Source organism: Ursus americanus, chromosome 15, assembly GCF_024610735.1.
Source record: "Ursus americanus isolate L20-20 chromosome 15, mUrsAme1.1.p, whole genome shotgun sequence".
NCBI lineage: Eukaryota > Metazoa > Chordata > Mammalia > Carnivora > Ursidae > Ursus > Ursus americanus.
Genome location: NC_142141.1, coordinates 63,741,402 through 63,763,913, shown reverse-complemented (window position 1 = coordinate 63,763,913; position 22,512 = coordinate 63,741,402). Strand labels below are relative to the sequence as shown.

Here is a 22,512-nt window from a genome sequence, read left to right as displayed (position 1 = left end):
CCTGCAGGTGCCCTCCTGACCCCACCCCCAGTGCACACAGGCCAGAGGGTGGGTAAGGGTGCCCAGGGCGAGCCTTCCAGAGTTTACCCCCCTCCAAAGGTGAGGGGGAGGTGGAGCTGATAGCCCCTGGTATGTGGCTGAATCCCCCCAGCCCTCCTGAAGTCTTTATTTTGCACAATTTTGCAGATTAATCAAATAAATATCTTCTGGCCAGTGCCACTACGGTCTGAGGGCTTCCACACTGTGGGGTTCTGACCGGGGTCTGCCGGCACAGGCCGTGCCCAGAGCGCGAGGTCCGGAGGGCAAAAGGCCCGGGCAGCAGCCTGAGCTCTAGGCGCCCTGGGCCGGCTGCGCGGGTCCACACTCAGCGGGGTCCCCGCACGCCCCTGCCACCAGCAGCCGGGCGCCCAGGCCTAGGTGCCCACGGCCCCGATCCTGCCCCGCCGCGCTGCCTGCGTCAGCGAAGCCTGGTTTTTGCTGAAACTGTCTGGCTTTGTCTGCGGTTGGGGTGGGGGCGCCCGGTCGGCCGCCCTCGGCCGCATTAAAATTCCTGGCGCCCCAGCCACGGCCGCAACGCGTCTCCCGCGAGACTCCACTTTCGCTATTACTGTCAAGTACCCTTGACTCTTTATTTTTGCCCTTTTATCTATTACAACTAATTCGAGTTCTTTTGCCCTTTTCAGTCTAAGACGTGGGCTTTCTGCAAAGCCTCCCCCTGCCAGCGAGCTCTCGGAGCGCGGAGCCTTTAGAAATTGAGGGGTTTACTGTCAAAATGAAAATTTCACTTCAAATTATCTTGGCTGATGCTCGCTCGCCAGGCCGGGGGCTCCCGCCGCAGCCTTTTGACAGGCACATCAGCGAGGAGCTTCCGAATCTCGATAATATCATCCAACAGAGCGAAAGTCAATACGGTGACAGCGCGCGGGCGGATACAATCCAATTACCGCGCCGCCCGGACAGGCCTGGGGCTGGGCGCCGGCTCCGCCACTCGGGGCCCGGGACTGCCCCCTTCGCTCCACCGCTGGGGTTCGAGGTTCCGTCTCTCGGACTCGGGGGCCACCTCGCAGGGGTGCCCGACGCAGACCCGAGACCCGCTTCTGGCTGCGCGCGCCCTCCCTCTCGGTCCCAACTCTCCCCAACGCCCGCCGCCCTCCCCTCCGGCCGGTCCGGTCCGGTCCGCTGCCGGCGCTCCCGGCTTACCCGGAGCCTCGCCCCGGGGCTCGGGACCCCACTGGGCCCCGGGCCAGTCCCAGCCCTCGCAGAAAAAGGCCCCGCCTCCCGTGTCCCTCCAAGGCTGCCCGCCGGCCCCCGAGAAGACCCGCGTTTCCAGCCTCGCTCGCCTCGCCGCTGCCCCCTCGCAGGTTCGCTGACCCGGCGATCTGTCCTTCCTCGGGACACCCGGGACTTTAAAAGGAGGCCCAGTGCGGCCTCAAGCTAAGCGCTGGCAGGCGAGGGCGCGCCCGGAGCCCGGAGCGCGCAGCGCTCGCCTGCAGCCCTCGAGGGGCCCTCGCAGGGGGCCAGGCGCCTGCGGGGGCGGGGGAGCAGGGGCTCCGAGTCCACGGAAGCCAGGGAACCGGGACTTCGCTTCAGTTCAGGGGTGAGAGCCGCCGTGGGCTTGGCTCCGAGGGGGTGGGGTTGGGGGACCCAGGTTTAAGAGCGAATCCAGGGGTCTATAATGCGCAGGAACCCAGGCGAGGCGGGGCAAGCCCGCGGCCCCCCGCCCCCGCCCCAGGGCCTTGACTCCCAGCCCCGCCTCCTCCGGGCAGCCTACTAAGCTCTTGCCCCCCCCCCCCCACCGAGGCGTGGCCCAGGGCTGTCCAAGCGCGGAAGCTTCGGGCGCGGCTGCTGGTCTCTGGGGGGTAGGGGAGGGCAGGCGGGGTTAGGAGCTGGGAAGGGCCGCAGAAGACCGCCTCACCATCGCAAAGGACCGTCTGAAAGCAGTCCGCAGCGCCAGGGCCTCAGGGCAGGGATGGCCCCCCTCCTCAGTTCTCCCCTGGGCACAACTCCAGGGAATTTAGAAAGTTTAAAAGTTATTCTTATCTAGCAAGAGAAACTCCTATTTTCTCAAAATTCTGGAGTCTGGTATACTGGGGAGAGCTTCAGAGTCTTGGGCCTCTCATCCACTTCCATTCCGGAGTCCCGCCATTCGGGAAGGACACTGCAACTCTGCTTGGAAAGGACTGGCTTTACGTACCGCCCGGGGCTCTGCCGGCGACTTCGCTGAGGACTCCGGGCCAAGGGCCCTCTCCCCTCATTCCCTTCGGGAGTTCACCTTTCCTCTGGCAAGAGCTCTAACCCCCGGGTCTGAAACGTGTTCATCGTGCAATGCAAACACCATCACTCCGTTTATTGGTTTTGTTATATTAGCCTCTGGAGCAGGCAAGTATTGGTGTGAACATACATTTAAAAAAACATAATTTTATCGAGTTAAGAGTGTGCAATAGTGTGAACGAGGTGAGTGCTGTTGGCCAACGTGCGGAGGATGCGATCAGGTCCGCGGGGTGTGGAACTCCGGGTGCCAGGAACCCGAAAGGAGACAGCCGAACAAAGCCTCAGAACGGAAATGTCTTCTCCATGTAAACTTTGGGACGTAAACTTTATGCTTCAGGGTGGCTCCCTTCTGCTCTGAGAGCGCCCTACCTGATGGGTCGCGGAGTTTGGGAGTGGCCTGAACTGGTGCATGTCCAGGTGGGGTCGGCAGACCTGGCAAGGCAGCTCCGGGGGCTGGCCTGTGGCCCGGAGAGGCCGAGTTCAGCTCCTCCCTCCAAGGTGGCTTGGCTGCCTGAACTTTGCCGTGCTCCTGTCCTGCTTTGGAAACTTGGTAGAAAAAGAGTCTGCGACCTACAGGCCTGCAGCCCGAGCCCTGGCTCCTCCTCTGCTCAGGCGCGGGCCCGTTAGGCGCAGAAGGGCTTGCCGCTGGCCTTAGGGATGGCCAGCAGCTCCTTGGCTGCGCCCGAGGAGGGGGCGTCATGGGGTGTGGCAGGCGGGAAAGCGCGCGCCAGGGGCGTCGTCAGCACGTTGGCGCCTGCCCCCAGCGAGCGTCCCAGCGGTCCTGGGTCCAGGAGGGCGCCCTTGGCGGTGGCCCAGGCCTGGTTCAAAGTGCTGTGCCTGAGGATGGGGTCGTGAAAGACCCCATCCACCCAGTTTCTGAGACTGGTTACCGGGGAGTCCTGGTGCCTGTCCAGGGCACCAGTGGGGGCCGGGGCCGCAGGCGAGGACGAGACAGGAGCCAAGGAAGTGGCCGCAGGGGCAGCGGGGCCTTGACGCTTGAGCATGCATGACGGAAACTCAGTCTGGCTCAGGGCGGTGGCGGCAGCGGTTGCCGTGTGAGCCAGGGACCAGATGCGCGGCTTGGCCTCAAGGCCCGCCGTTGCCCCAGCAGGCGCAAAGCCCAGTTTGGCCTCGCAAGCCTGCGAGCCGCCCCCCGCACCGGGCTGCTGCTCCGGCCCAGCCGCTGTGCTCCGGAGGCAGCTCCTTGCCCTCTCCAGGTCCTGGTCCAGGGCAGCCCCACCACCGGTGGCCAGGGGCATCCGGAGGGTGCCCGAGGCCTCCTTCCCCGGGGCGCTTGGACCATCTGGCACAGCAGGGATGCGCTCCAGGCCACCGTCCAGGGTCTGGAAGGCCGGTTTCAGCTCGCACCCAGCGGGCTCCGATTCCAGTGGGTCGAAGTCCTCCAAGTCAGTGAGCTCTAGATCCTTTTCCTCTTTGCCCACCGACTCTGCGCAGGACAGAAAGAGGGGCCAGTGCAGGAGGAGAGGGGGGCACTAGTCAGAACCCCACTCTTCCTTCCTAGCTCTGCGCCCATGGTTCTAGGGCCCGACCCTGGAGCTAGGAAAAGCACCCGCAGCCTTTCGTTGCACCTCCCACCTGCTCCCCAGGCTCTATACCCCCCAGGTGGCAATAGAGGGCTGGAGATTTCCTCCTCAGATCAATAGGGACAAGGGTAGGGTGGGTGTGTCTAACGTTTTAACCTTTGTTTTGGGTTTCTTTAAGGCTGTTCCCAGTGAGTACCGCAGGCCCCCTGGGCTCGGGGCCTCTCTGGGGCCAGCTCATTCACGTGCTGCCCACGCCCTCGAAGCTTGCTTCTAGTACTGCAGGTTCAGTGTCTTCAGAGGTCCTGGAACCCCAGAAGAAGGCACGGGGAGTCCCTGAGCTCGTGCCCCCACTTCAGCATCACCAGCCTCCCACACACCTTCGCTCTTGGTGCTCTTGAGGGGCTCCTCCCTGGCTTCCTCTTCGCCCCCTTCTTCCTCCTCGCCCTCGGCATAGGGTCGCTTCTCGTCCGCGCACTTGTTCCTCGGTGGCCACGTCATCTTGTTCTCCTTCTTGAGGCGCCGGCGCGCGTTGGCGAACCAGGTGGAGACCTGCGTGAGGGTCATCTTGGTGATGATGGCCAGCATGATCTTCTCGCCCTTGGTGGGGTACGGGTTCTTGCGGTGCTCCTGCAGCCAGGCCTTGAGCGTGCTGGTGGTCTCGCGCGTGGCGTTCTTCCGCCGCGTGCCGCTGTCCATGGTGCCGTACCTGGAGACAGGCTGGGCAATGGGGGTGCCGGCCGAGACCCTTGCGGCGCCAGTGGCCAGAACGAGGCCCATGCAGGCTTTCAGTCCCCATCGTGGGGGTGTGTTTATGGTGGTAAGACCGGGTGGGACCCAGGCCCCCACCCTTTGCCACTGCCCATGGGCACTGCCTTCAGTGGCCCAAGAGTGAAGATGTTTGTATTTGATTAAACTTACAGGGAGCCTGGGCTCCTTCCCAGCCAGAGTGATCAGGGTGGAGTGCTCAAGGCCTGGCCAGGTCTCAGACACTCTACCTAGACATCTATTCTTCGAGTTCCTTTATGGGGCCTCTCGCCTACCCTTTTGATACCCAAACCAGGAAAGCACATCACAGAAGTGTGAACCCAACTGTATAACACCCATGGGCAGAAATGGTCATTAGTGCTCATAGGGAGAAAGTGCCCAGATGGCCCACTGTGGACTTCCTGCAGTTAAGTTTATAATTGTTGCCCTCCTCTCGCCAAGATGGGTCATGCTGTCTTTGAGTGGATTCCACTGGACTCCCCCTTCCAGTTTCCACCATAGGCAAAGGTGAACTGGATCCCACACACCACACTGACCGCACCTCTTGGGTGGGGCAGGTGTCTGAAGCTTGGGCAACAAGACCTGGCTGCCTGGAAAACCTCGGGGGAGGGGAGGCTATGGATGTATTTTACCCCTGTGGGGCGTGGCTTGCCAAGGAGGTGGGGCTCAGATTCACCCGAGGGCAGCGGGAGCCTGACCCAAAGAATGTCCCTCCTCCTGTCTCCCAACCTTCACAGGGAGCATGGGGTTGATGGTGGTGGGGAGTCTGATGGCTGAATGGAGTGCCAGGGCCTGTGCGGGGGCGGTGAGGAGGGGTTCCGTCCCTCACCTGTCATAGGGATACTGGCCCAGCGCCGGCTCGTAGGGGTAGTAAGCAGCAGCTGCGGCAGGCGCGAGGCCCGCATGCGCAGATCCAGGCCCGTCCTTGGAGTCGAAGCCATTCTGTAGGATCCCAGGAGCTGGGGGTCGCAGCTTCCCGGAGGCGACCCAGCTCGACCCCGCCCCCCACGCACCTCCGCTCCAGTAGGCTTTGCACAGACCCCTGGGCAGCCTCACCAGCCATCCCGTCCCCAGACTCTAGGGCCCAGGGAGCAAAGGAATCTCGAGAGGAGGAGGGAGAATGAGCAGAATGGGGGAGGGGGTTGGGGAGTAGGAGAGAGGAGAATGAGATTGGAGGAAGAAAGGGGCCGAGAAGAGGGGTGGGGGGCTGGGAGACAGCAGAGGAGTGGAGGGTGAGTGGGACACAAGACGACGACCCGCAGGGAGGAAGGGAGGAGAAAAATGGGTGGAGCAAGGGAGTGGGCATGGAGGGGGAAGGGAGGGAGAGGCCAGGAGGGGGCAAAGTGGTGGGGGGTTGGGAGGAGAGGAAGAAGGAGACCAGGAGAAATAAGGGGAGGGGAGCTCAGTGGGGGAAAGCACGGGATATGGGGAGAAGGGGCGGGCACTGGGGCCGGTAATGTGGTCAGAACTGCCAGCCGCCCCCCGCCCCCCGGGCTGGAGGTGTGCTGAGGAACCGGACTAGGAGGAGCAAAATTGAAGACTAGGAGGAGCAAAATTGAAGAAGCAGCGAAGGTGTGCTTCTCCCACCCCCTCTGGGGTCCAGGGCACTGGCACCCCTGACTCCAGAGTTCAGGGAGAGGCTTGCCAATTCCGGGGTGGGGGCGTGGCGGGGGAAGGTTTCAGGTAATTCCCTCCCCTTACCAGCGAGTAGAAGGCCGACGCCTCGGAGCCGTAGGTCACATAGTTGCCATATCCCTGCGAGCCGCCATAGGGGCCCCCATAGACGCCAAGCGCAGCGGCCGAGTTGAGCTCGTGGCGCGCGGTGGCCAGCAGCCGGCTCTCATACACCGGGCAGTAGACAGGCGCCTGGGCCGAGGCGGCGGGCCCGGAGTCGGCCAGCGTGCGGCCACCCGACTCACAGCACGTGCTCAGGGAGTTGGTGGTCATCAGGAACTGGAAGAGAGAGAGGCCGCGAGGAAGGGCCTGCGCCTGGGCGCGAGGCTGGGGCTCTAGGCCTCCACCTGCCTGGCGCGCGGCCCAGGAGGGCGTGCCCCGTGGCCCCCAGCGTACCGCCATCCACGCAGGACCGCGCATTCCTTCCCGCTGCGAGTCTGCTCAGCCAGGCCTCCTCCGCCACTTTGGGCCCAGCCCGTCCAGGCCCCGGAGTTTTCACACCGTCCCGGGGGTGTCTGTGTGTGTGTGTATGGGGGGGGGGTTTCCAAGGCCGATTACGCCCCCCTGTGCCACGTCTCTCCCAGGTCCCTGGGCTCCTCTGGGGCGAAGCCTCAGAGCCCTGGGTGGTGTGTGGTGAAGGTCAAAGTGGGAGAAATGCCCGCCCCCCCTGCATTGCAGATTCTCTCAGTGCCCCCGCTCTCCCCCGGGCTGGGTGCAAGGAGCGCGCGGCACAGGCCCTGCTCTCTGGCAAGCGACACCGGGTCGCTGGACGGCCCGCCCGCGGGTGTGTCCGGCCGCGTTCCCCGCACCCTCGCAAGGCCCCCTTACCTGGGGTGCGGAGGAATAGGGGTATCCAAACTGCGGGTAGGACATGGCGGGCGCCGCCCGGGGCCGGCGGGCGAGGCCGGTGGGGTCCTGCGCGCGGTGGCCGGCGGGGTGCGGCCACTGCTCCGGGGCCGCCGGCTCCTAGGCGCTGGGAGGGCGAAGCAGAAGAGCGGGTTAATTCATCCACATGCCCCGGAAACTTTTCTAACCCAGTAGGAAAGTGTGCCGCAGCGAGCCTTTTAGCGTCACATTCCTGAGCCTCGAGGGGGCTCTGGGACCAACCGGCCTCGCAGCGGCGACACAAATACATATTTTGCAAAAAAGGAAAAAAAAAAACCGAGTTGCGCGAACCCGTCAAGTCAGATGTGCTTGGCTTTAAGCCGCGGAGGCGCTGACGTCAGCCCACGCCGCGCAGCTCGGCCCGGCCGCAGACGTGCGGGTCAGTGGCTGCGGCCCGGTGGACCGGCGGCGGGGCGGGGACGGCCCGGGGCGCTGCGCGGGGCGAAGGGGCCAATAGGCTCTAACAAATGAATTTCATCCGTGGAGTCAATATCGCCCCGACGAATGCTGTTTCTCCTTAGTCACCGAGGACGGGAAGCACTTTTAATTAGAAATTAATTAATGAGCACCTGCTCCTTCCCGCCCCACTGTAATCATTAGTCTCAATTACAAATGAGACATGTGAAGGGACACACGACTGAGTCTTCACTGAAGACGTAATCAACAGTTAAAATTAGCCCGGCGCTGGCGCAGGCGGCCAGCCGCCCGGGCCTCCGCGCCCCGCTCCAGGTGCAGGAGGGCAGCTCCGCAGGCCGGCGCGCGGCTCCGACTATTGTTTAGCCGGTTACCCGCGCCGCCTCCCGCCAGTTCGAACCCTACTCCGGGGCGGAGTTCCAGAACTAAATGCGGCTGCAAGTGTCCGCGTCTGGAGGTCAAGATACCCTCAGGAGCGTGGGTTCTGAAGCCCTTCCCAGAGCCATCCGCTCCAGGACTCGGTGGCCCAAGTGCTGCGGGGCTTTGTGACTCTCCGTCACCTTGTCCCCGGGGAACGCCCCCTCCTCCGTCCCACCCCCGGTCCTGTGGGTTCCAGCGCGGCGAACGGCCCTCCCTTTCCTCTTCCACCCCCTTCCGCGGGCCGCCCTCCCTCAGCCTCCCCCTGCCCCTCGCGGCTAAACCCGGGACTGCCAGACATCCCCGCGCGCTCCGAAGAGCAGATTTCCCGACTCAGCTCCGGGGCCCCTCCCGCTACGCGTGCTCCACCCGGCGACCCTCAGGGTTAGATACCGGCGAGGCAGCGCCGGGACGCCTTTCCCCGCTCCTTTGGCAAGTTCCGTGCCTGGGGCGCACGGAACAGTCTGGGGAGACGGCCGAGTGCCCAGCCCAGGACTTCCCCATCCAGTCCCGGTCCTGGGACCTTGCCCGAATCCAAAACGGAGGCGAGCGCGCAGGCGGCAAAGGGGCGTCCGGGCACCCCGAACTCGCTCCCCGCCTTTTATGCCGCCGCCCTCTGGGGGCCAGGGCTCGCGGCTGCTGCTGTCGCCCCGCTCGGCCTCCCGCGGTCGGCCGGGAGGGGAGCTATGCACGGCGGCGCTGTGCAGACTTGCTCGGAAAGATTCCTGGGTTCAGACCTGCGAATCGCCCCAGGGTCACCCTCTAATTAATGATGACGTTCTCGCCCTCTCCCCAGCTGCAAACCTGCCTCCCAGAAACGAAATCTGCCCGCTCTGACAGCTCGGTTGAAGGTGATTGATGACTATCTGGAGACCACAGTACGCATCATATGATATCTGCTGCGTAATTGCTTTAATTTACAGATGAAAATACGAGCTCTCCGATCGCGTTGAACCACAGCCGGCCACGTCCGAGCTGCTTGCGAAGGAAAATCATCGGAAATAATGAATAGCCGCTCCATGCAAATTATTCAGACAGTTTAAGCGTCTGTAGCCGGGAGAGATATATAAAGAACACGAGTCAAATGACGTTAATAATTGTTTCTGAATTCTGTATTGATCTCGTGGCGGCCGTGTTTATTTCTTTCTCACCTGAATTGCTAATATCACCTCCTGTAAATAATATGAAACTAGCCACCGGGGCTTCTCGGGCAGAAATGAATCTCTCAATCTCTCTCCCTTGGCCTCTTCTGCTCCTCCCCTCCCCCATCCTCCCTCCTCCCAACTCCTTCCAGTTTTCTGGCTTCTGTTGAGGCTTTTCTGAACGTCCTCCTACTTTCCATTATTTATTGTTTACAAACAGCGCACTTTCTCCCGGTAATGAGGCCAGGGCGAGGGCGGGGCGGGAGCCGAGGGTGGCCAAGGGCTCAGGGAGCAGTCATCAGGATAGAAGGATGCATTCAGCATCTTTTCCTCACCCCACTCCCCAAGGCCCAGCCCCAGCAATTGTGAGCGCTCAGGTGGCGGGGATGACAGTCGGCACCCAGGTCCCAGCGGCCCTGAGGCTCGGCTCGGTGTGCAAAGCAGCACACCCAGGCCCGTTCCTTACCGGGCCACAGCTCATGGGGAACGGCACCCCCTGAACACTCGACCGTTTATCTTCTCAGCAGAAGTGCCCACCTTCAGGCACAGCCCTTTCGTGGGGACCTCTGGGGGAAGGGGTGTCGAGGGCTTCCTTTGACCATCACTGCAATGTTTTCTATTCGAGCCTGCATGCGTAAATAGCATCTCCCAGTCCCTACCCGCCTAGCCCAGTTCTCCCCGGCAACCTTTTCTTCTAATCCAGAAATCAAGCTCACCGGCTACTTTCCAAGGCCGTTGCACACTGCTCCTCAGCTTCGTGCTTCCCCAGGCCCGCGACACGGGGGCCTGGATGGCCACCCTGTTTGGGGAAGCTCTGTATTGCCCCAGGAGCCTAGCGACCTTGCCACCGCTCACCCAGGCCCTGGATTCAGGGCTAGGCAGTCCTGTCTCCAGTCTGGAGCACACCCGGATATCCCGCTGGCAGCCTCCGGCTGAGGCCGGCCTCCTGGAACCGGGATACTTTTTGAGTTAGCTTTGTCCCATAAAAGATGCCAGAATAACATCTGAGGGCCCTTTCGTGAAAGGCCCCGCCCTGAGCGCAGGCACCGAGGGTTCCCTCCGAGAGAGGGTGAGGCAGGAGTGTCAGCCTTTCAGCTATCAGCAGCTAAATGCGCCTCCATAGACGCGCGCTGAACCCAAGTCCCTTGAGGGACCCTCGGTTCTAAGTACACCTAGGAGAGGCTCCCCACGCACCGGGCACCAGCTCAGCTTCCCTGAAGTGCCCGCACTGGCCTGTTGAGAGCTAAAGGAGCCGAGGCCAAGGAAACGTCAGGAGATTTCGCGCCAAATATTAGAGGCCTGCGGGTCGCCCTTCTTGCCCGAAGGTGCTATAGGCCGTGGAGGGCCTCTGGGAGATAGGCCGCGCCCTGATATTCTCCCCTCTCCTCCCTGAAACCGGCTGAAGCCAGGCGCTCCCGGTCGGTTCCCGAAGTCGTCCCCCAGGGCCACCTGGTTCTCCGCTCCGAGAACCGCCAGGGGCTCTCTACAGCCCAAAGAAGTTGACCCCAGGCAGAGGGCGGAGGCTAGGGCGCGCAGAGCCCTCAAGGGCCTTTGCCGAGGCGTAGGGCCAGCCCTTGGGGCGCCTGTACCCGCCCACCGCTCGCGGACACCCGGGAGGGGTGTGGGGCTGAAAGGCGTTCTGGATAAAGGTGGCGCGGCACTCTCGAGCCCCGAGGTCGGCAGGTCACTCCTTCACCGCCGGTCCTCTGGGTCTCATGCGAAGTCAGGCGGTCGAACTGCAGGCAAGCGCGTTGAATCCTGCTCCCGAAACGCCTCCATTCCAGGTCGGCTCGCTCCGGCTCTCCCGCTGCGCCCCGCCGCTAGCTCGCAGGGCGCCGCCCGAGCGGGAAAGGCGCGCAGTCGGGGCGCCCGGAAGCAGGCCCGGCTACCCAGTGTTGGCCCCCGCGTGCCGCGCCGCCCCCGCACCCCGTTTCCGCAACTTGCAGCGAACGCGGCGGCCCCTGGAGACCCCAGCGGCTGGCAGCAAACTTTATGCCCTCCGGCGCAGAAGCGATCCTGGCAAAGTTTGTGCGGCCGAGCCCACTCCCTACCTGCGCTGGGGACGCGCCCGCTCGCGCCGCTCGGGCGCCGGGGCCGCGGGGAGCAGCGCGCAGCCCGGGACGCACCGGGGAGTCGCCGCAGTCGCCGCCGCCCGCGCCCCTCGGCGGCGGCGCCGAGCCTCCGCCTCCACGGAAGGGGGGAGGGGTCTCGGAGCCCCGGGGCGGGGGCGGGCGCGGGGACCTCGCCTACCTGCGGTGGCGCCCGGCCGCTACCGGCCGCCCTCGAGGGCTCTGCGCGGCCGCTGGGCGCGCGCGCTCCAGCGGGGAGCAGGCGACAACTAATGGAGACATTTCCAGGCGGAGCACCTGGCGAGCGGAGCGCGCCGGCGTCCCCAGGCGCCGCGGTCGTCAGCCGAGCCCGCACCGGCGTGACGTGGGCGAGCGAGCGCTCTGCTCCCACCCGGCCGCCCATTAACGCTTTCCCCCGCGGGCGCCGCGCGCTTGCCAACTTTCCCCTCTGCCTGGCCCGCGCGCGGGATGCGTGGGGCGTCTGAGCTGTGATGAGGGGCGCCCTGGGGTGGGGGCAGGGATGCCGGCTCAGAGAAGACAGCCCTGCCGCACCGGGGCAGCAGGAAGGTGCGCCGCCTTGATTCGGCCAAAGCCTTGGCGGCCTTGGGCTCTTCAGGCGCTGTTGTGCTGCCGTCCCCATGCCCCGCTGTCTGGGGCTAGAGGAACCGCGCTGGGACAGCTTCACTGGTTCTTGGCCCCAGCTCTCCTGAGTCTCCCCTTGGTCATGGTATCCTCCCGCTCCGGAGAGCTGGGTGAGGGTGCTGCGGCGGCGGCGCGCAGGCCTCCTCGGAGTAGACGAGGCCACCAGGCTCTCAGGCCCTTGGCTTTCTTCCCTGCACTCCCCGCCCCCAGCATTGCCCCTTCACAGTGAGGAAGGCCAGCCTCACCCGATACTGTCCACACTGGGTGCTGCCTCCTCCAGCGATCTAGGCAGCAGTGATTGCCTTGGTGTGGGCGCTGGCGCTCGGGCAGGTGGAGGTGGGTCTACAAAGGTGACAAACTGCTTGGGGACCAGCAAGCCTGTGACCTGCCTGGGACTGGGTGGCCTGATATGGGAGCTTTCGGAGGGCTGTCCAGAGCAGTGCTAGGCCGCACCTCTGGCCGGGGGGGACACACCTCCACCAGAACAGCCTGAGTCCGGGAGGGATGGCAACCTGGGTGGGTCCCAGGTCACTCAGCCAGGGGCGCCTCTTGCCCCGCCCGCCACCCCCATCATTTCAGAAAACCATGAAGTTGTTCTCCTCATGTTCTCTGGCCTTATAATGACATTTGAGATTTGTTGATTGGATAATGTCTGAAAAAGTGATTTGCTGTCCCCCCCTTTTCCTTCAGAGCTCTCTGCAGCAGCGGGGAGGCCGTGCACATCTCCCTGCTTCAACAGCAGCACCCCGGTGTGGTGTGGGTCCCCAGCCCTCTCGCACGCCTCCACCTCCCCATGGGGCAGAAAGAGGACAGTTAGCAGTCCCCGGCCTCCTGGCCCCGGCGCTCAGTCCAGAGCTTCTGCTGGCTTCTCTGGGCAGGACACGGCTGTGGTCTCGGGTCTGCTCTGAAGACAGGAAGGTGGGCTCCCCGAGGGCTGCAGGCCTCCAGGCATCCGTCCAGACGGGCATGTCAGCGAACCCTTCGGCGTACCCTGGGCTGATTGGGGTTGTGGGAGGGCTGCCTTCTGCGTGTGGAAGTCTCCAGGGCAAGGCAGGACTTTGAGTCCAGCCAGAAGGAAATGGAGGAAGGACCCAGCAGCACCAGAGGGAGGGGGCTGGCTGCTGTCCCTGCCCTGCTGTCAGCTTTCTCCTCCTTCTCTGTGCCACGGGATGATCTTGGCAGGGCCCTGGGGCCAACAGGGACGAGCACGTCAGTCCCTCCCTGCTGAGCTCACCTGGGACTTAGATTCTTTTCATAGCTACAGATAAGCAAAGCATGTCTGTGTCTAAGGCCTTGATTCAGAGATAGACTCATTTTGGGTTCACTAGGGCCTTTTAAAGACAGCAGCAGCACCAGAGCTGTGGGGATAACCAGGGCCCCAGAGGAGCTCCAGCTGCCCTCCGTCCTCTGGCGTTTGCAGGGTTGGAAGCAGCTCCCCTCTGGAGGCCAGTGCGTCCATTGCCCTTGAAAACCTGTCTTCAGTGTCCCATCATCTGGCTGCTACCTGGCCTGACCTTGCCCGATCCCTGGCCAAGTGACCAGAAGCCTGGGTGGCCGTCGTCTGCCCCTCAGCCCTTGGCCGTCCTGCCATAAGGAGAGGGCCTCATGGGTTGGTGCTCTGGGGAAATGAGGGAAATGCCCCAGGGCTTGGCCAGGGGGCCTGGCTGGGAACGGCCCTCTTGGGCGTCAGCGTGAGCAATCAGTGTGCAGCTGTGGCCACATCTGAAGGACCGCAGTGCTCCTGGGCCTGGCCGAGGGCGGGCCCTGGCGCGCACCCTGCACTGTGACAGGGCCGCCGGCAGTGCCCACCGCTGTGCCCCCACCTCTGGTCAGGACTTGCTCCCCGATGGACCCCTTGTCTCTCAATTTGGCTTTTGTTTTTGCTGCTGGCAGAGCTGCCCAGTGCGATGTGAGACAGAAGTCTCCGTGCCCCCAGGGCTTGGCCCTGCTGCTGCGTCCCCCCCTCGCCTGGCCGTTGCAGCAACATGCAGAGGCATCTGGCGCTGGAGAACGTGGTGCTGGCCCGCTCGTGGACTGCTGCCTGCCACCAGCGAGGGATCCACAGCCTCAGCCCCCCTTCCTGGGGACCCGGGACGGGCACGAAGCTCCCACTGAGGTCCAGGGGAGGCTGCGGGAGGACGGCCTCGGAAGGATCACTTGGCACCGCGGGGCATGGTGTCCCAAAGATGCCGTGGTCCTGGGAAGGGCCCGGCCTTCTAACGGCTCCTTGGCCTGACTTAGCAGCACAACAGGGTTGGGGCCCAGATCCTAGGGGTGTGGAGTGGAGAGCCGTATCTCTCATCTCTGAATGAGACCTGTTCCTCATTGGCCCTGGGGCTGCAGGGGGGGCGTGTTTCTCTCTTCCTTTTCCCGTTTCACAGTACAGAGCCAGACAGAAGTATTTAAGGCAGAAAATTGGAGTAGTTTCTTTTCAGAGCAGAGTACTGGGTTTGGGCAGCAACGCACTGCTGGCCACGGGTCAGAGGTGCCCGTGGTCGCAGCGCAGAGTGGACTGAGGGCAGTACCTCCCGTGTCACATTTTCCTCTCCCCCTTGCCCCCCTCCCCGCCCTCGTGAGCTTGGAAGGAGGCAAGCCAGGGGAGCAGAAGTTGGGAAGTTTTCCTTTCTCCTCATTTCAGAAATACGATGTCGTGTCTGTAATGCTGAAACTTATCAGCAGATTTTAGGGAGGTTTCTATTATTAAAAGCTAGAGGCTGTTAATTCAAACAATGTCTGTAGTCCATATGGTTGAACTTGGAATGTTTGCCTGCTCCAGACTGGAGTCCCCAGCACTCAGACTAGGGATACGTCTAAACCAGAGAGAGTTAGTTTGCATCGTAGCAAAAGTAACAGGATCATCGTTGCCTGGAGTCGGAATGCTGTTGTGAGTTTCTTGACAGAGGGGGTAAGATGCCTTTAGAGAAAGGAACTGAGCAGAGGGCCCCAAGTGCAGGAGCTCGTACTGGTGTCAGGACCTCAAAAATATTTAACAGCAGGTCGGGGGCTCCAACAAGGAGCCTCGCTGGGCGCCCCGCCCAGAGTTCACTGCGGGAAAGAAGGGAGGCACGCTCCCGGCGGCTTCGCTCACACGCACTGCTGCCTAGCAATGGCTCACAAACAGGACTTTGACGAACGGGAGGTGACGAAGCCGCACAAGGCATGTGCCCGGGCCAATGAGCAGATAAGACAGACAGAGGTCTGGGAGCGGGTGCACGTCGGGTCAGCTGTCCTTCTGGTCTCTCGGGAGTGGAGCCCGTCATGACCTCCCCCTGCTCCTCAGGCCTTGCTCTCGGCCTGGTGTTCTGACCAGCCTGGTTTCAGGAGGTCTGTGTGGACTCCATCCCGCAGCACTCTCAGAACCCGCGAAGTTAGGGACCCTTCACCCACGATGGCTGGTCTCTAAGTGAGGCGCCGACCTGCCTTGTGTTTTGCTGTCCTGTGAACACTGATGCGTCCCCTTCAAGGGGGCTTCGGGAGAATGTGCCGGCCACCCAGCGCTGCCTAAAGCCGACTCGGGGAGCGCTGCAGATCCCGCGGCCGACCTCAGCGCAGCTGGCGGTGTTCAGACAGTGACCGGTATAACGCACCGGCTTTTAATTACTGCAGCGGGAAATCATGTGGGAATGGCCTCCGGGACTTAGCTGATTTTTATATAAAAAAAACCATTTCAGAGTATTTTTGAAATTCAATTACTTGAAGGCCCCAGATAAAAGGAACACATTCTTAATGGCTATAAAATAACCCTGAGGAGGAGAGGGAACCACACAGCCCAACTTCAAAGTGTGGCAGAAATAACTTACTGTTTTACTTTTAAAGTATTCAGATCAATGACTCAGTCAACATTACTTATACATTTAGCAACCTTTTCATTTTCTGTTTAAAAATGGCAGAAAGAGGCGCTCAGGTTGCCCGTGAGACAGTTGCTCCTGAGAGGAACAGCGGACCCAAAGCTCGGTCGGACGTGGCACCTGCTTCCATGTGGGGCCCCCCAGCACGGGGCTCAGGGGAGCCGAGCATTTCTGCTCTGCCGCGGGGGAGGCGTGTCGGTGTCCCGGGCTGCGTGACAAAGAGCTGGTTATCGGGTTTCGTCTCAGTCTGGAGGGGAGAAGCCCGAGACCAAGCCGTCGGCAGGGCTGGTCCCCCAGAGGCACGAGGCGGGAGCTGCTCCGGGCCTTGCCCCACCTCTGGTGGCTGCTAGCCGTCGTGGGGCTCCTGACCCCTCACTCAGATCTCTGTCTTCACGCTCTCTGTGTGTGTATTGGTCCCTGTGCCCGAATCCCCCCTTTCTAATCAGGACATAGTCGTATTGAATTAGGGTTGGCTCACTCCAGCCAGGTTCATCTTAACTAATCACGTCTGTGATGACCCTGTTTCCTAACGAGGGCGTGTTCTGGGAACCGGGGGTTACGCTGCAGCATATGCGTTCTGCGCAGACACAGTGGAACCCAGAACAGGGAGTCTGGGAATGCCGCATCTTGGCCTGGGTTATTTTCTTTAGATTGATCCCTCCCCCACTGCCTCATCCACACTGTTGTCCACGGAAGGTGGACCCCCGCCCCTGGACTGAGAGCACTTCCCGTGTGTCCATCTGGAAGGATTGCATTGCACCCTCCTTCTTAACCGCCCAAGGCCTCTCAATCACCGCCAGCCCCTGGGCAGTTGGGGGGGACGTGAGACCCACTCCTTTCCTTTTTCCCTCCTTTATTGTATCACCATTGGACACGTTGTATCATTGTTTTATTTCTTTGCCCTCACTCCCTCCCCTCTTGCCCTAAGATGAAGGCTTCAGGAAGGTCCAGAATTTTCTGTACATAGTAGGTGCCATTAAACACACAGTAAGGGCTTGGTGAGTGTTGCGTGAATGAGGACGTGTGTGTAGCATTCTTCGTAAAGGAGGGCAGAGCAAGGAGGAGACATCAGGAAGGTTCTTGCACTGGGGAGGCTGAAACGGTTCCTGCAGGACACACGGACGGCGCCTCCCGTGTCCCTGCCCTCTGCTGCGGTTCTCAGGGGCGCCAGTGCACAGGAGAAAGGCGTGCGTCCTGGTGGAGACCACCTGTCCTCAGATGGACGAACGGTCAGCAGAATGAACGAATGCATCACTGAAGGAGCACAGGAAATGTGTCAGTGAGTACCTGCCTTGGTGCTCTGTTCCGCACAACCACGCTTCCGCGGAATTACCGCGTTGTACCGTTTCCTGCCCTGACTTTTGGGGACCAGCGACCTTTTCTCCGTGTTCTCATCCTGTGTGGCTCCTGGTGACTTTGCCGGTCTCTTAAACGTTGGGGCCTTCCGCAGACCTCCCTGGGGTCCGCTCCCGTTGAACAGCCTGAGCGGCATCCTTGTGACCGCATTCTCGGACCTTTGACTTCCCCGAGGTTTTAGCAAAAGTTGTACAGTCACAGGAGGCGTGGTGGACTCTTCCAGGCATGGTTTTTCTGGTTCCCAGCCTGCTCCATTTTGCTTCTGGCCAGGGTTGCAGTGAGGTGCTGATGCGTGGTGGGGCGTTGGTGCTGGCGGCCAGCGCTGGAGGCTTCTTCGAGCCGCGCACGAGTGCCCTTGCCTGCCTCCAGGGAGGTGGGGACCTCGTGTCTGTCTTTGGCTTCTGCTTCACCCTGTCCCCTTTCACCTGCTGGGGCAGACGGCAGTGCCTCGGATGGCGGAGCCTCAGCCGGGCTCTGTGGATGAGACAGCCTGCTGCCCTGGGTGGACATGCTCTGGGCGGACGTGCCCTGGGTGGACGTGCCCTGGGCGGGCGTGCCCTGGGTGGACGTGTCCTGGGCGGACACACTGTGAGAGTGAAAATCAGCCATGGTTGTAAGGCACTGGATGTTGGGACTGTTTGTTATAACAGCACGACCTGTCCTATCTGACTGCCACAGTTATTCTTTTGCAAGTCAGATTCATGATATTATAATATAATTGTATATTATTATGTGATTAGGCTAATTATAAGGTATATAATTATAAATTATGAGTGTTTCTTATTATGTAATTATACATCATGATATAATTTTCAATACAGAGAAAGTAGAAAGAAAGAAACACTGTCTTAAAGGGAGACTGCAATGTAAGGGCAACGTATACAAGGCACTAAAGGCTGAGGCTGAAGGAGGCGTGTCCTGTCATTGCGGCCGTGGTCAGGAAAAAATTATGTTTTCAAGAAAGTTTCTTACTTCGACATGAGTACTTTCTATTAATGAACACTTCTCGCACCCGCTGGCCCACGTCCCTGCCCCGGGGGCTCTTTGTAGGACAGCCTGGGTGTCCACATGGCTGGCTGCTCAGACAAGGGCATCTGGGGACTCACTGGCTACGGCCCTGGCCACTGGTCACGAGGCTCACGAAGACTGTGGGGGGACAGAGCACCGTTTCGACAAGTCTGCAGAACTTAAAGAAAAATAACGATGCAATAGCATTTAAATTAATGTTTTAAATGAGCAGTCTAAAGAACAAAGAAGCAGAGAAGTTCGGGTGTGGCCCTAAAAAATCAAAGCCTTATTTCTTGTCATTTAAGGAGAGAACAATATTTAATATTATAACATTAATAATAAATAATAGTAATAAGTAGTTTTATTTTATCCAGTTTTAAGAATTCAATATTAAATAATAACATTTAATATTATTGATAGTATTTTTGACCGAATGGAAGTATGTTATTTTGACACAGTCATTTACTTCCCGATCTATGATTTGTGGGTGTGTTCCCATCACTCCTCTATCTTTCTAGTTTCAACCTTCACATCCAGGCCTGTGGATGTTTTGTTAGTATATGGTGTGAGGCGGGGATCAGCATTTTTTTTTTCTCTGTAAGGGTAGCCACTTTCTCCATTATTATTCATCAAATAATATGCATCCGTCATCAAATAATAAGTATTGTATATTTTATCTAATTTTAATAATTGATTAAAATATTTGAATAATAATGACGATTTGATTATATTTAATTAATAATTAGAATATTAATTTTACTACATAGATCTGAAACTCAGTCCTACGTTCTTGCACTATAGCTCCTGAATACCGACAGCCTCTCGTTAGAAAACGACGGCCTCTGCCTGGAGAGCATGTTGGTGCCATCACTCCCGTGGCCTCACGTTACCCACCGGTGCACAAGGGCTGACCGGCAGACCTGGCGACTCTGGCCGCGCAGTGGGGGCGGGTGTGCGGGTGGGTGGCGAGCAGCCATCCTGGCCTCCATCCTTCAGTGACAGACCCCTGGTGCCACACTGCCAGGCTCCCTTGCAGCGATGCATGGGCCACAAACAAGTCTTCTGCCCCTGGGACGTGGGAGGCCGGTGCATGTGGCTCCCACGTGACTGACTGAAGAGGACACTGCTTCCCTCCGCTTCCTACTTCCATCTCCCCAGCCTCGGCTGGGAAGGGGCAAACCTTTGTCACTCTGAAGTCGGAACTGGGAGCCGTGTCCTGAGCTCGTCCGACTGCCTCTGCTGGACTGCCCGTCTTTGGTCTCTGTGGACGTGTGTGTCCGAGCCACCATCTGCTTGCCCGTTGTGCGACACAGCTCAGCCTGCACCCAGGGAACGACAGGTGCTTGACCTGGGGCGATGCAGTCGGGACTGATGGAGGAGGGGGCAAGCAGGAACCTTGCTGGGCTTTGCAGCTGGTTACGCGTGTGGGGCCCGGACAGGCGGGCATCAGAGAGGGTGCGGGGGTTCTGGCTGGGGAACACGGTGGTGCTGCTTGGAACCTTGGGCCTGGGGAGGAGGGTTAGCTGGGAGCCCACAGGCGTGGCTCAGTGGCCTGTCTCCCCCGGGCACCCACACTGCCTGTGGTTTTCTCTGTTAGACTTCGTGGAGAAGTGGCGGTGGGGACTCCAGGAACAGGACGAGACATTCGTGAAAGTGGCAGAATGTGGTACACCATTAGGTTCTCCAAGCATATTTCTTTGTATTTTCTTTAACAATTGACGAAATGTGGTTAAATGGTTATAATGTCAGACCTGGAAATGAGGTCTCCTTCCCCATGCACTTCCCTCCCAGCATTTCCTTTAACCCCGGTGGTCTTCACACCCCACAGACTTCCCTGGTGGCTGTCACTTAGCCCACCCCCTACTCACCGCCAGCATGGGCTCCTGCATGAGCGCGAGTTTCCTGGGCACACAGTGCGCACACCCAGAACCACACCTGGTGGGCTGGGCCTTGTTTGGGGTTTGGGATTCTTGCCTCCGACGACGCACACCTGCGGCTTCAGACCCGCGGTCTCACAGCCTGGCATCCTGAGCCCCTGCCGTCTCCCCTCAGAGGGAAGGGATCTGCAGGCCTGTGGGGGCCAGAGGCTCCCGACTGCCTGATCCCAAACACCATCCCAGGGTTTGCATGCTCTTTCCATTTAACTCCCTCAAAAGGTGTCACCACCATATTTAAGAACCCTACGTCTGAAGACTTGCTCTGTTTCATCGTACGTGTAACATTATTCCTGCAGCCTGGGTGGGACTTGATGGGTCACTCTGCTCCACAGTCCAAGGAAAGCTCAGCTTAGACCTACCTTTCTTCCTGGGGTGACTGTCAGGGCAGGTGCTGCGTGCAGGGCCCTGGGTCCTGCATCTGAGCCAACATGCACGGCTCAGACCCTCCCCTCCCGGCAGGGCCCCCCTGCTGCCAGACAGAAGCAGTGTGGTGTCTTGTCCGTGGGACGTTCTGTTCCAAGAACGCTAGAGAGGAAGGCATTAGAGATGACACTTTCCCGGCCATCTCGAACGCTGTGACAAGTTGCAGCTTCTCTGGGGTCCTGGGGCCCTGGGCAGCAGGCTCGAAGCTCGCCTGTGGTGTGGGAGCAGACTCAAGTTGGTGCCCACGGGGCGTCTGCTCCCTCCTGTCTCCCCTGCCCCCATGACAACACTGACTCTCGGTGCCCTTCTTATGCCTCGTTGGGACAGGGAGGGATGGGCTGGGCGTCATCTGCCCAGAATAGAAGCCCTTCAAACACCAGGAGCCTCTGACCGTGCACGGCACCACCAGCCGGAAGAGGTGGGGTCTCATTCGGAGTCACAGTGTAAGTGAGCACCTCCCACAACATTGAGCAAAGGTTGCTGGTTTCTCTTGAATTCTTAGCCGTTTTTCCGGGCGCGGGGGATAGGCTGAGTGCTCTGGAAGATCGTGAGCTCGGAGAAATTTTCTATGGACTAAAAGTTTCAAAACACATTGAGCTGGTAGTTTGAAAATGTGCTTTTTGCCCAGATTTCTCTTCGCAGCCACCCTAAGACAGAGAAGCACAGTTATGGGGACCCGTAACCGTCCGCCTCCATCTGTAGCCAAACGCTCCCTGGAAAACAGCAGGCGAATCTCACGGGAGGCAGTGTTTTCCTAAGAAACCCAGAAACAGAAAGCTTGTGTTCAAGCTGATAAGGGTTTTCAGTGTTTTCCTGTGAATCGCGGTGGCAGGCCTGGTGCTGCGAGCGCTGGATGGCGGGGCAGGGCGCGGTGCGGTCAGGCAGCGGGGCGAGATCTCTCCATTGGCTGCGGGTCCTCCAGGCACACACTCAACAGACAATCAGTACGCGTCTTCCTGGTCTCACTGCATACGAATCTCCTCCAGTTCCATGTGTTTACCTCTGATCTGCTTTTTCAGGTCTGATATCGCTGTGGTGTGGCCTCTTCCGACCCTGGATTACGGTCTTCTGGGGTCTTGGTGCACGGATGACGTGCTGGGGGCCATGTGCTCGGCTGCTGGGCTCGGCTGCCCACAGAGTCACCTCCGCTCTCCCGGGCTGCGGCACCTCTTGTGGGTAATGAAGCCTTAGTGCGGTCAGAGGCAGGGAGGCGTGGGGACAGGCTCGTGAAGTCCCGGCTGGTGCAGTTGCGGGGCCATGTCCCTGCCCTCTGAGTGTGCCCAGCCTGCTTCCCGAGGGGTGACGATGGAGGAGTCCAGCCGGACCGGCTCCTGCTTCCATGGACTCCAGCGGCCCTGACCCTGAGGTGCACGGGCTCTCCGACTACTCGCCGGAAGAGAGGACAAGGCTGCCCAGGTGGACGTGGGGGGCATAGCTGCCCCCAGCGCGGGACCGTGTAGGCTGACGGCATGCGGAACACTCGTTTCGGTCCATCACTTCCACACTCAGTCTAGACAAGAAGTATGTAGGGCACGAAGACATTACCTTCTCCTGCTTCAAACTCCACACTTAAAACCTGTTCCTCATGGAAAATTCCAAACATTGAGAACAGAGAGTGAGTGGGCGCCCATCAGTGGTTTCAATAGTTAGGTGACTCATGGCCAGTCCTGCTGTTTCCCCAACCTGTTTGCTGTCAAGTAAATTCAGAGCATCATATCTGTAAATATTTTCTTCTGTAAAAGAGACAAAGAAAACATCTCAGACAAATATCAAACCTAAAATTATCAATAATTCTCCGAATGCCCCAAATATACAATGTCCCCCTTCCTCGTTTCCACCCAGTTTGCTTAAGCTCAGGATTTGGTGCAGGTCACACATTGTGTCGTGAAGTCACTCGGGTCCCCTCTACCCTTTATCTTCCATCTGACTTTTTGTCGTTAAAGAGGAAGCGGGGCTTTGGTCCTGAAGAGTGTCCGAGTTCCCGCTTCTGCTGAACCCAGGCTGGTGGAGTGGGGTCACATGGGTCCCCTGCACGTCCCGTACACCGGCAGCTGCCTCCGGAGCCTGCTTGGGTGGGGGGCGCATGGCGGGACGCACGGATGGTGCGCGTCTCCGTG

The 22,512-nt window shown here is 60.1% G+C and overlaps 1 protein-coding gene across 1 annotated transcript; it reads right to left on the bottom strand.

Annotated features, from left to right (window-relative positions):
* Positions 1-2,321: 2,321 nt before the first annotated feature.
* On the bottom strand, positions 2,322-7,808 carry IRX4 (iroquois homeobox 4). Its single transcript, XM_087867998.1, has 5 exons — positions 7,083-7,808; positions 6,282-6,533; positions 5,410-5,552; positions 4,193-4,521; positions 2,322-3,718 (listed from the first exon to the last, which is right to left on the bottom strand). The coding sequence occupies exons 1-5, from the start codon at positions 7,125-7,127 to the stop codon at positions 2,895-2,897; spliced, it is 1,593 nt and encodes a 530-aa protein (XP_087724124.1). The 5' UTR covers positions 7,128-7,808; the 3' UTR covers positions 2,322-2,894.
* Between the last annotated feature and the right edge of the window lie 14,704 nt (positions 7,809-22,512).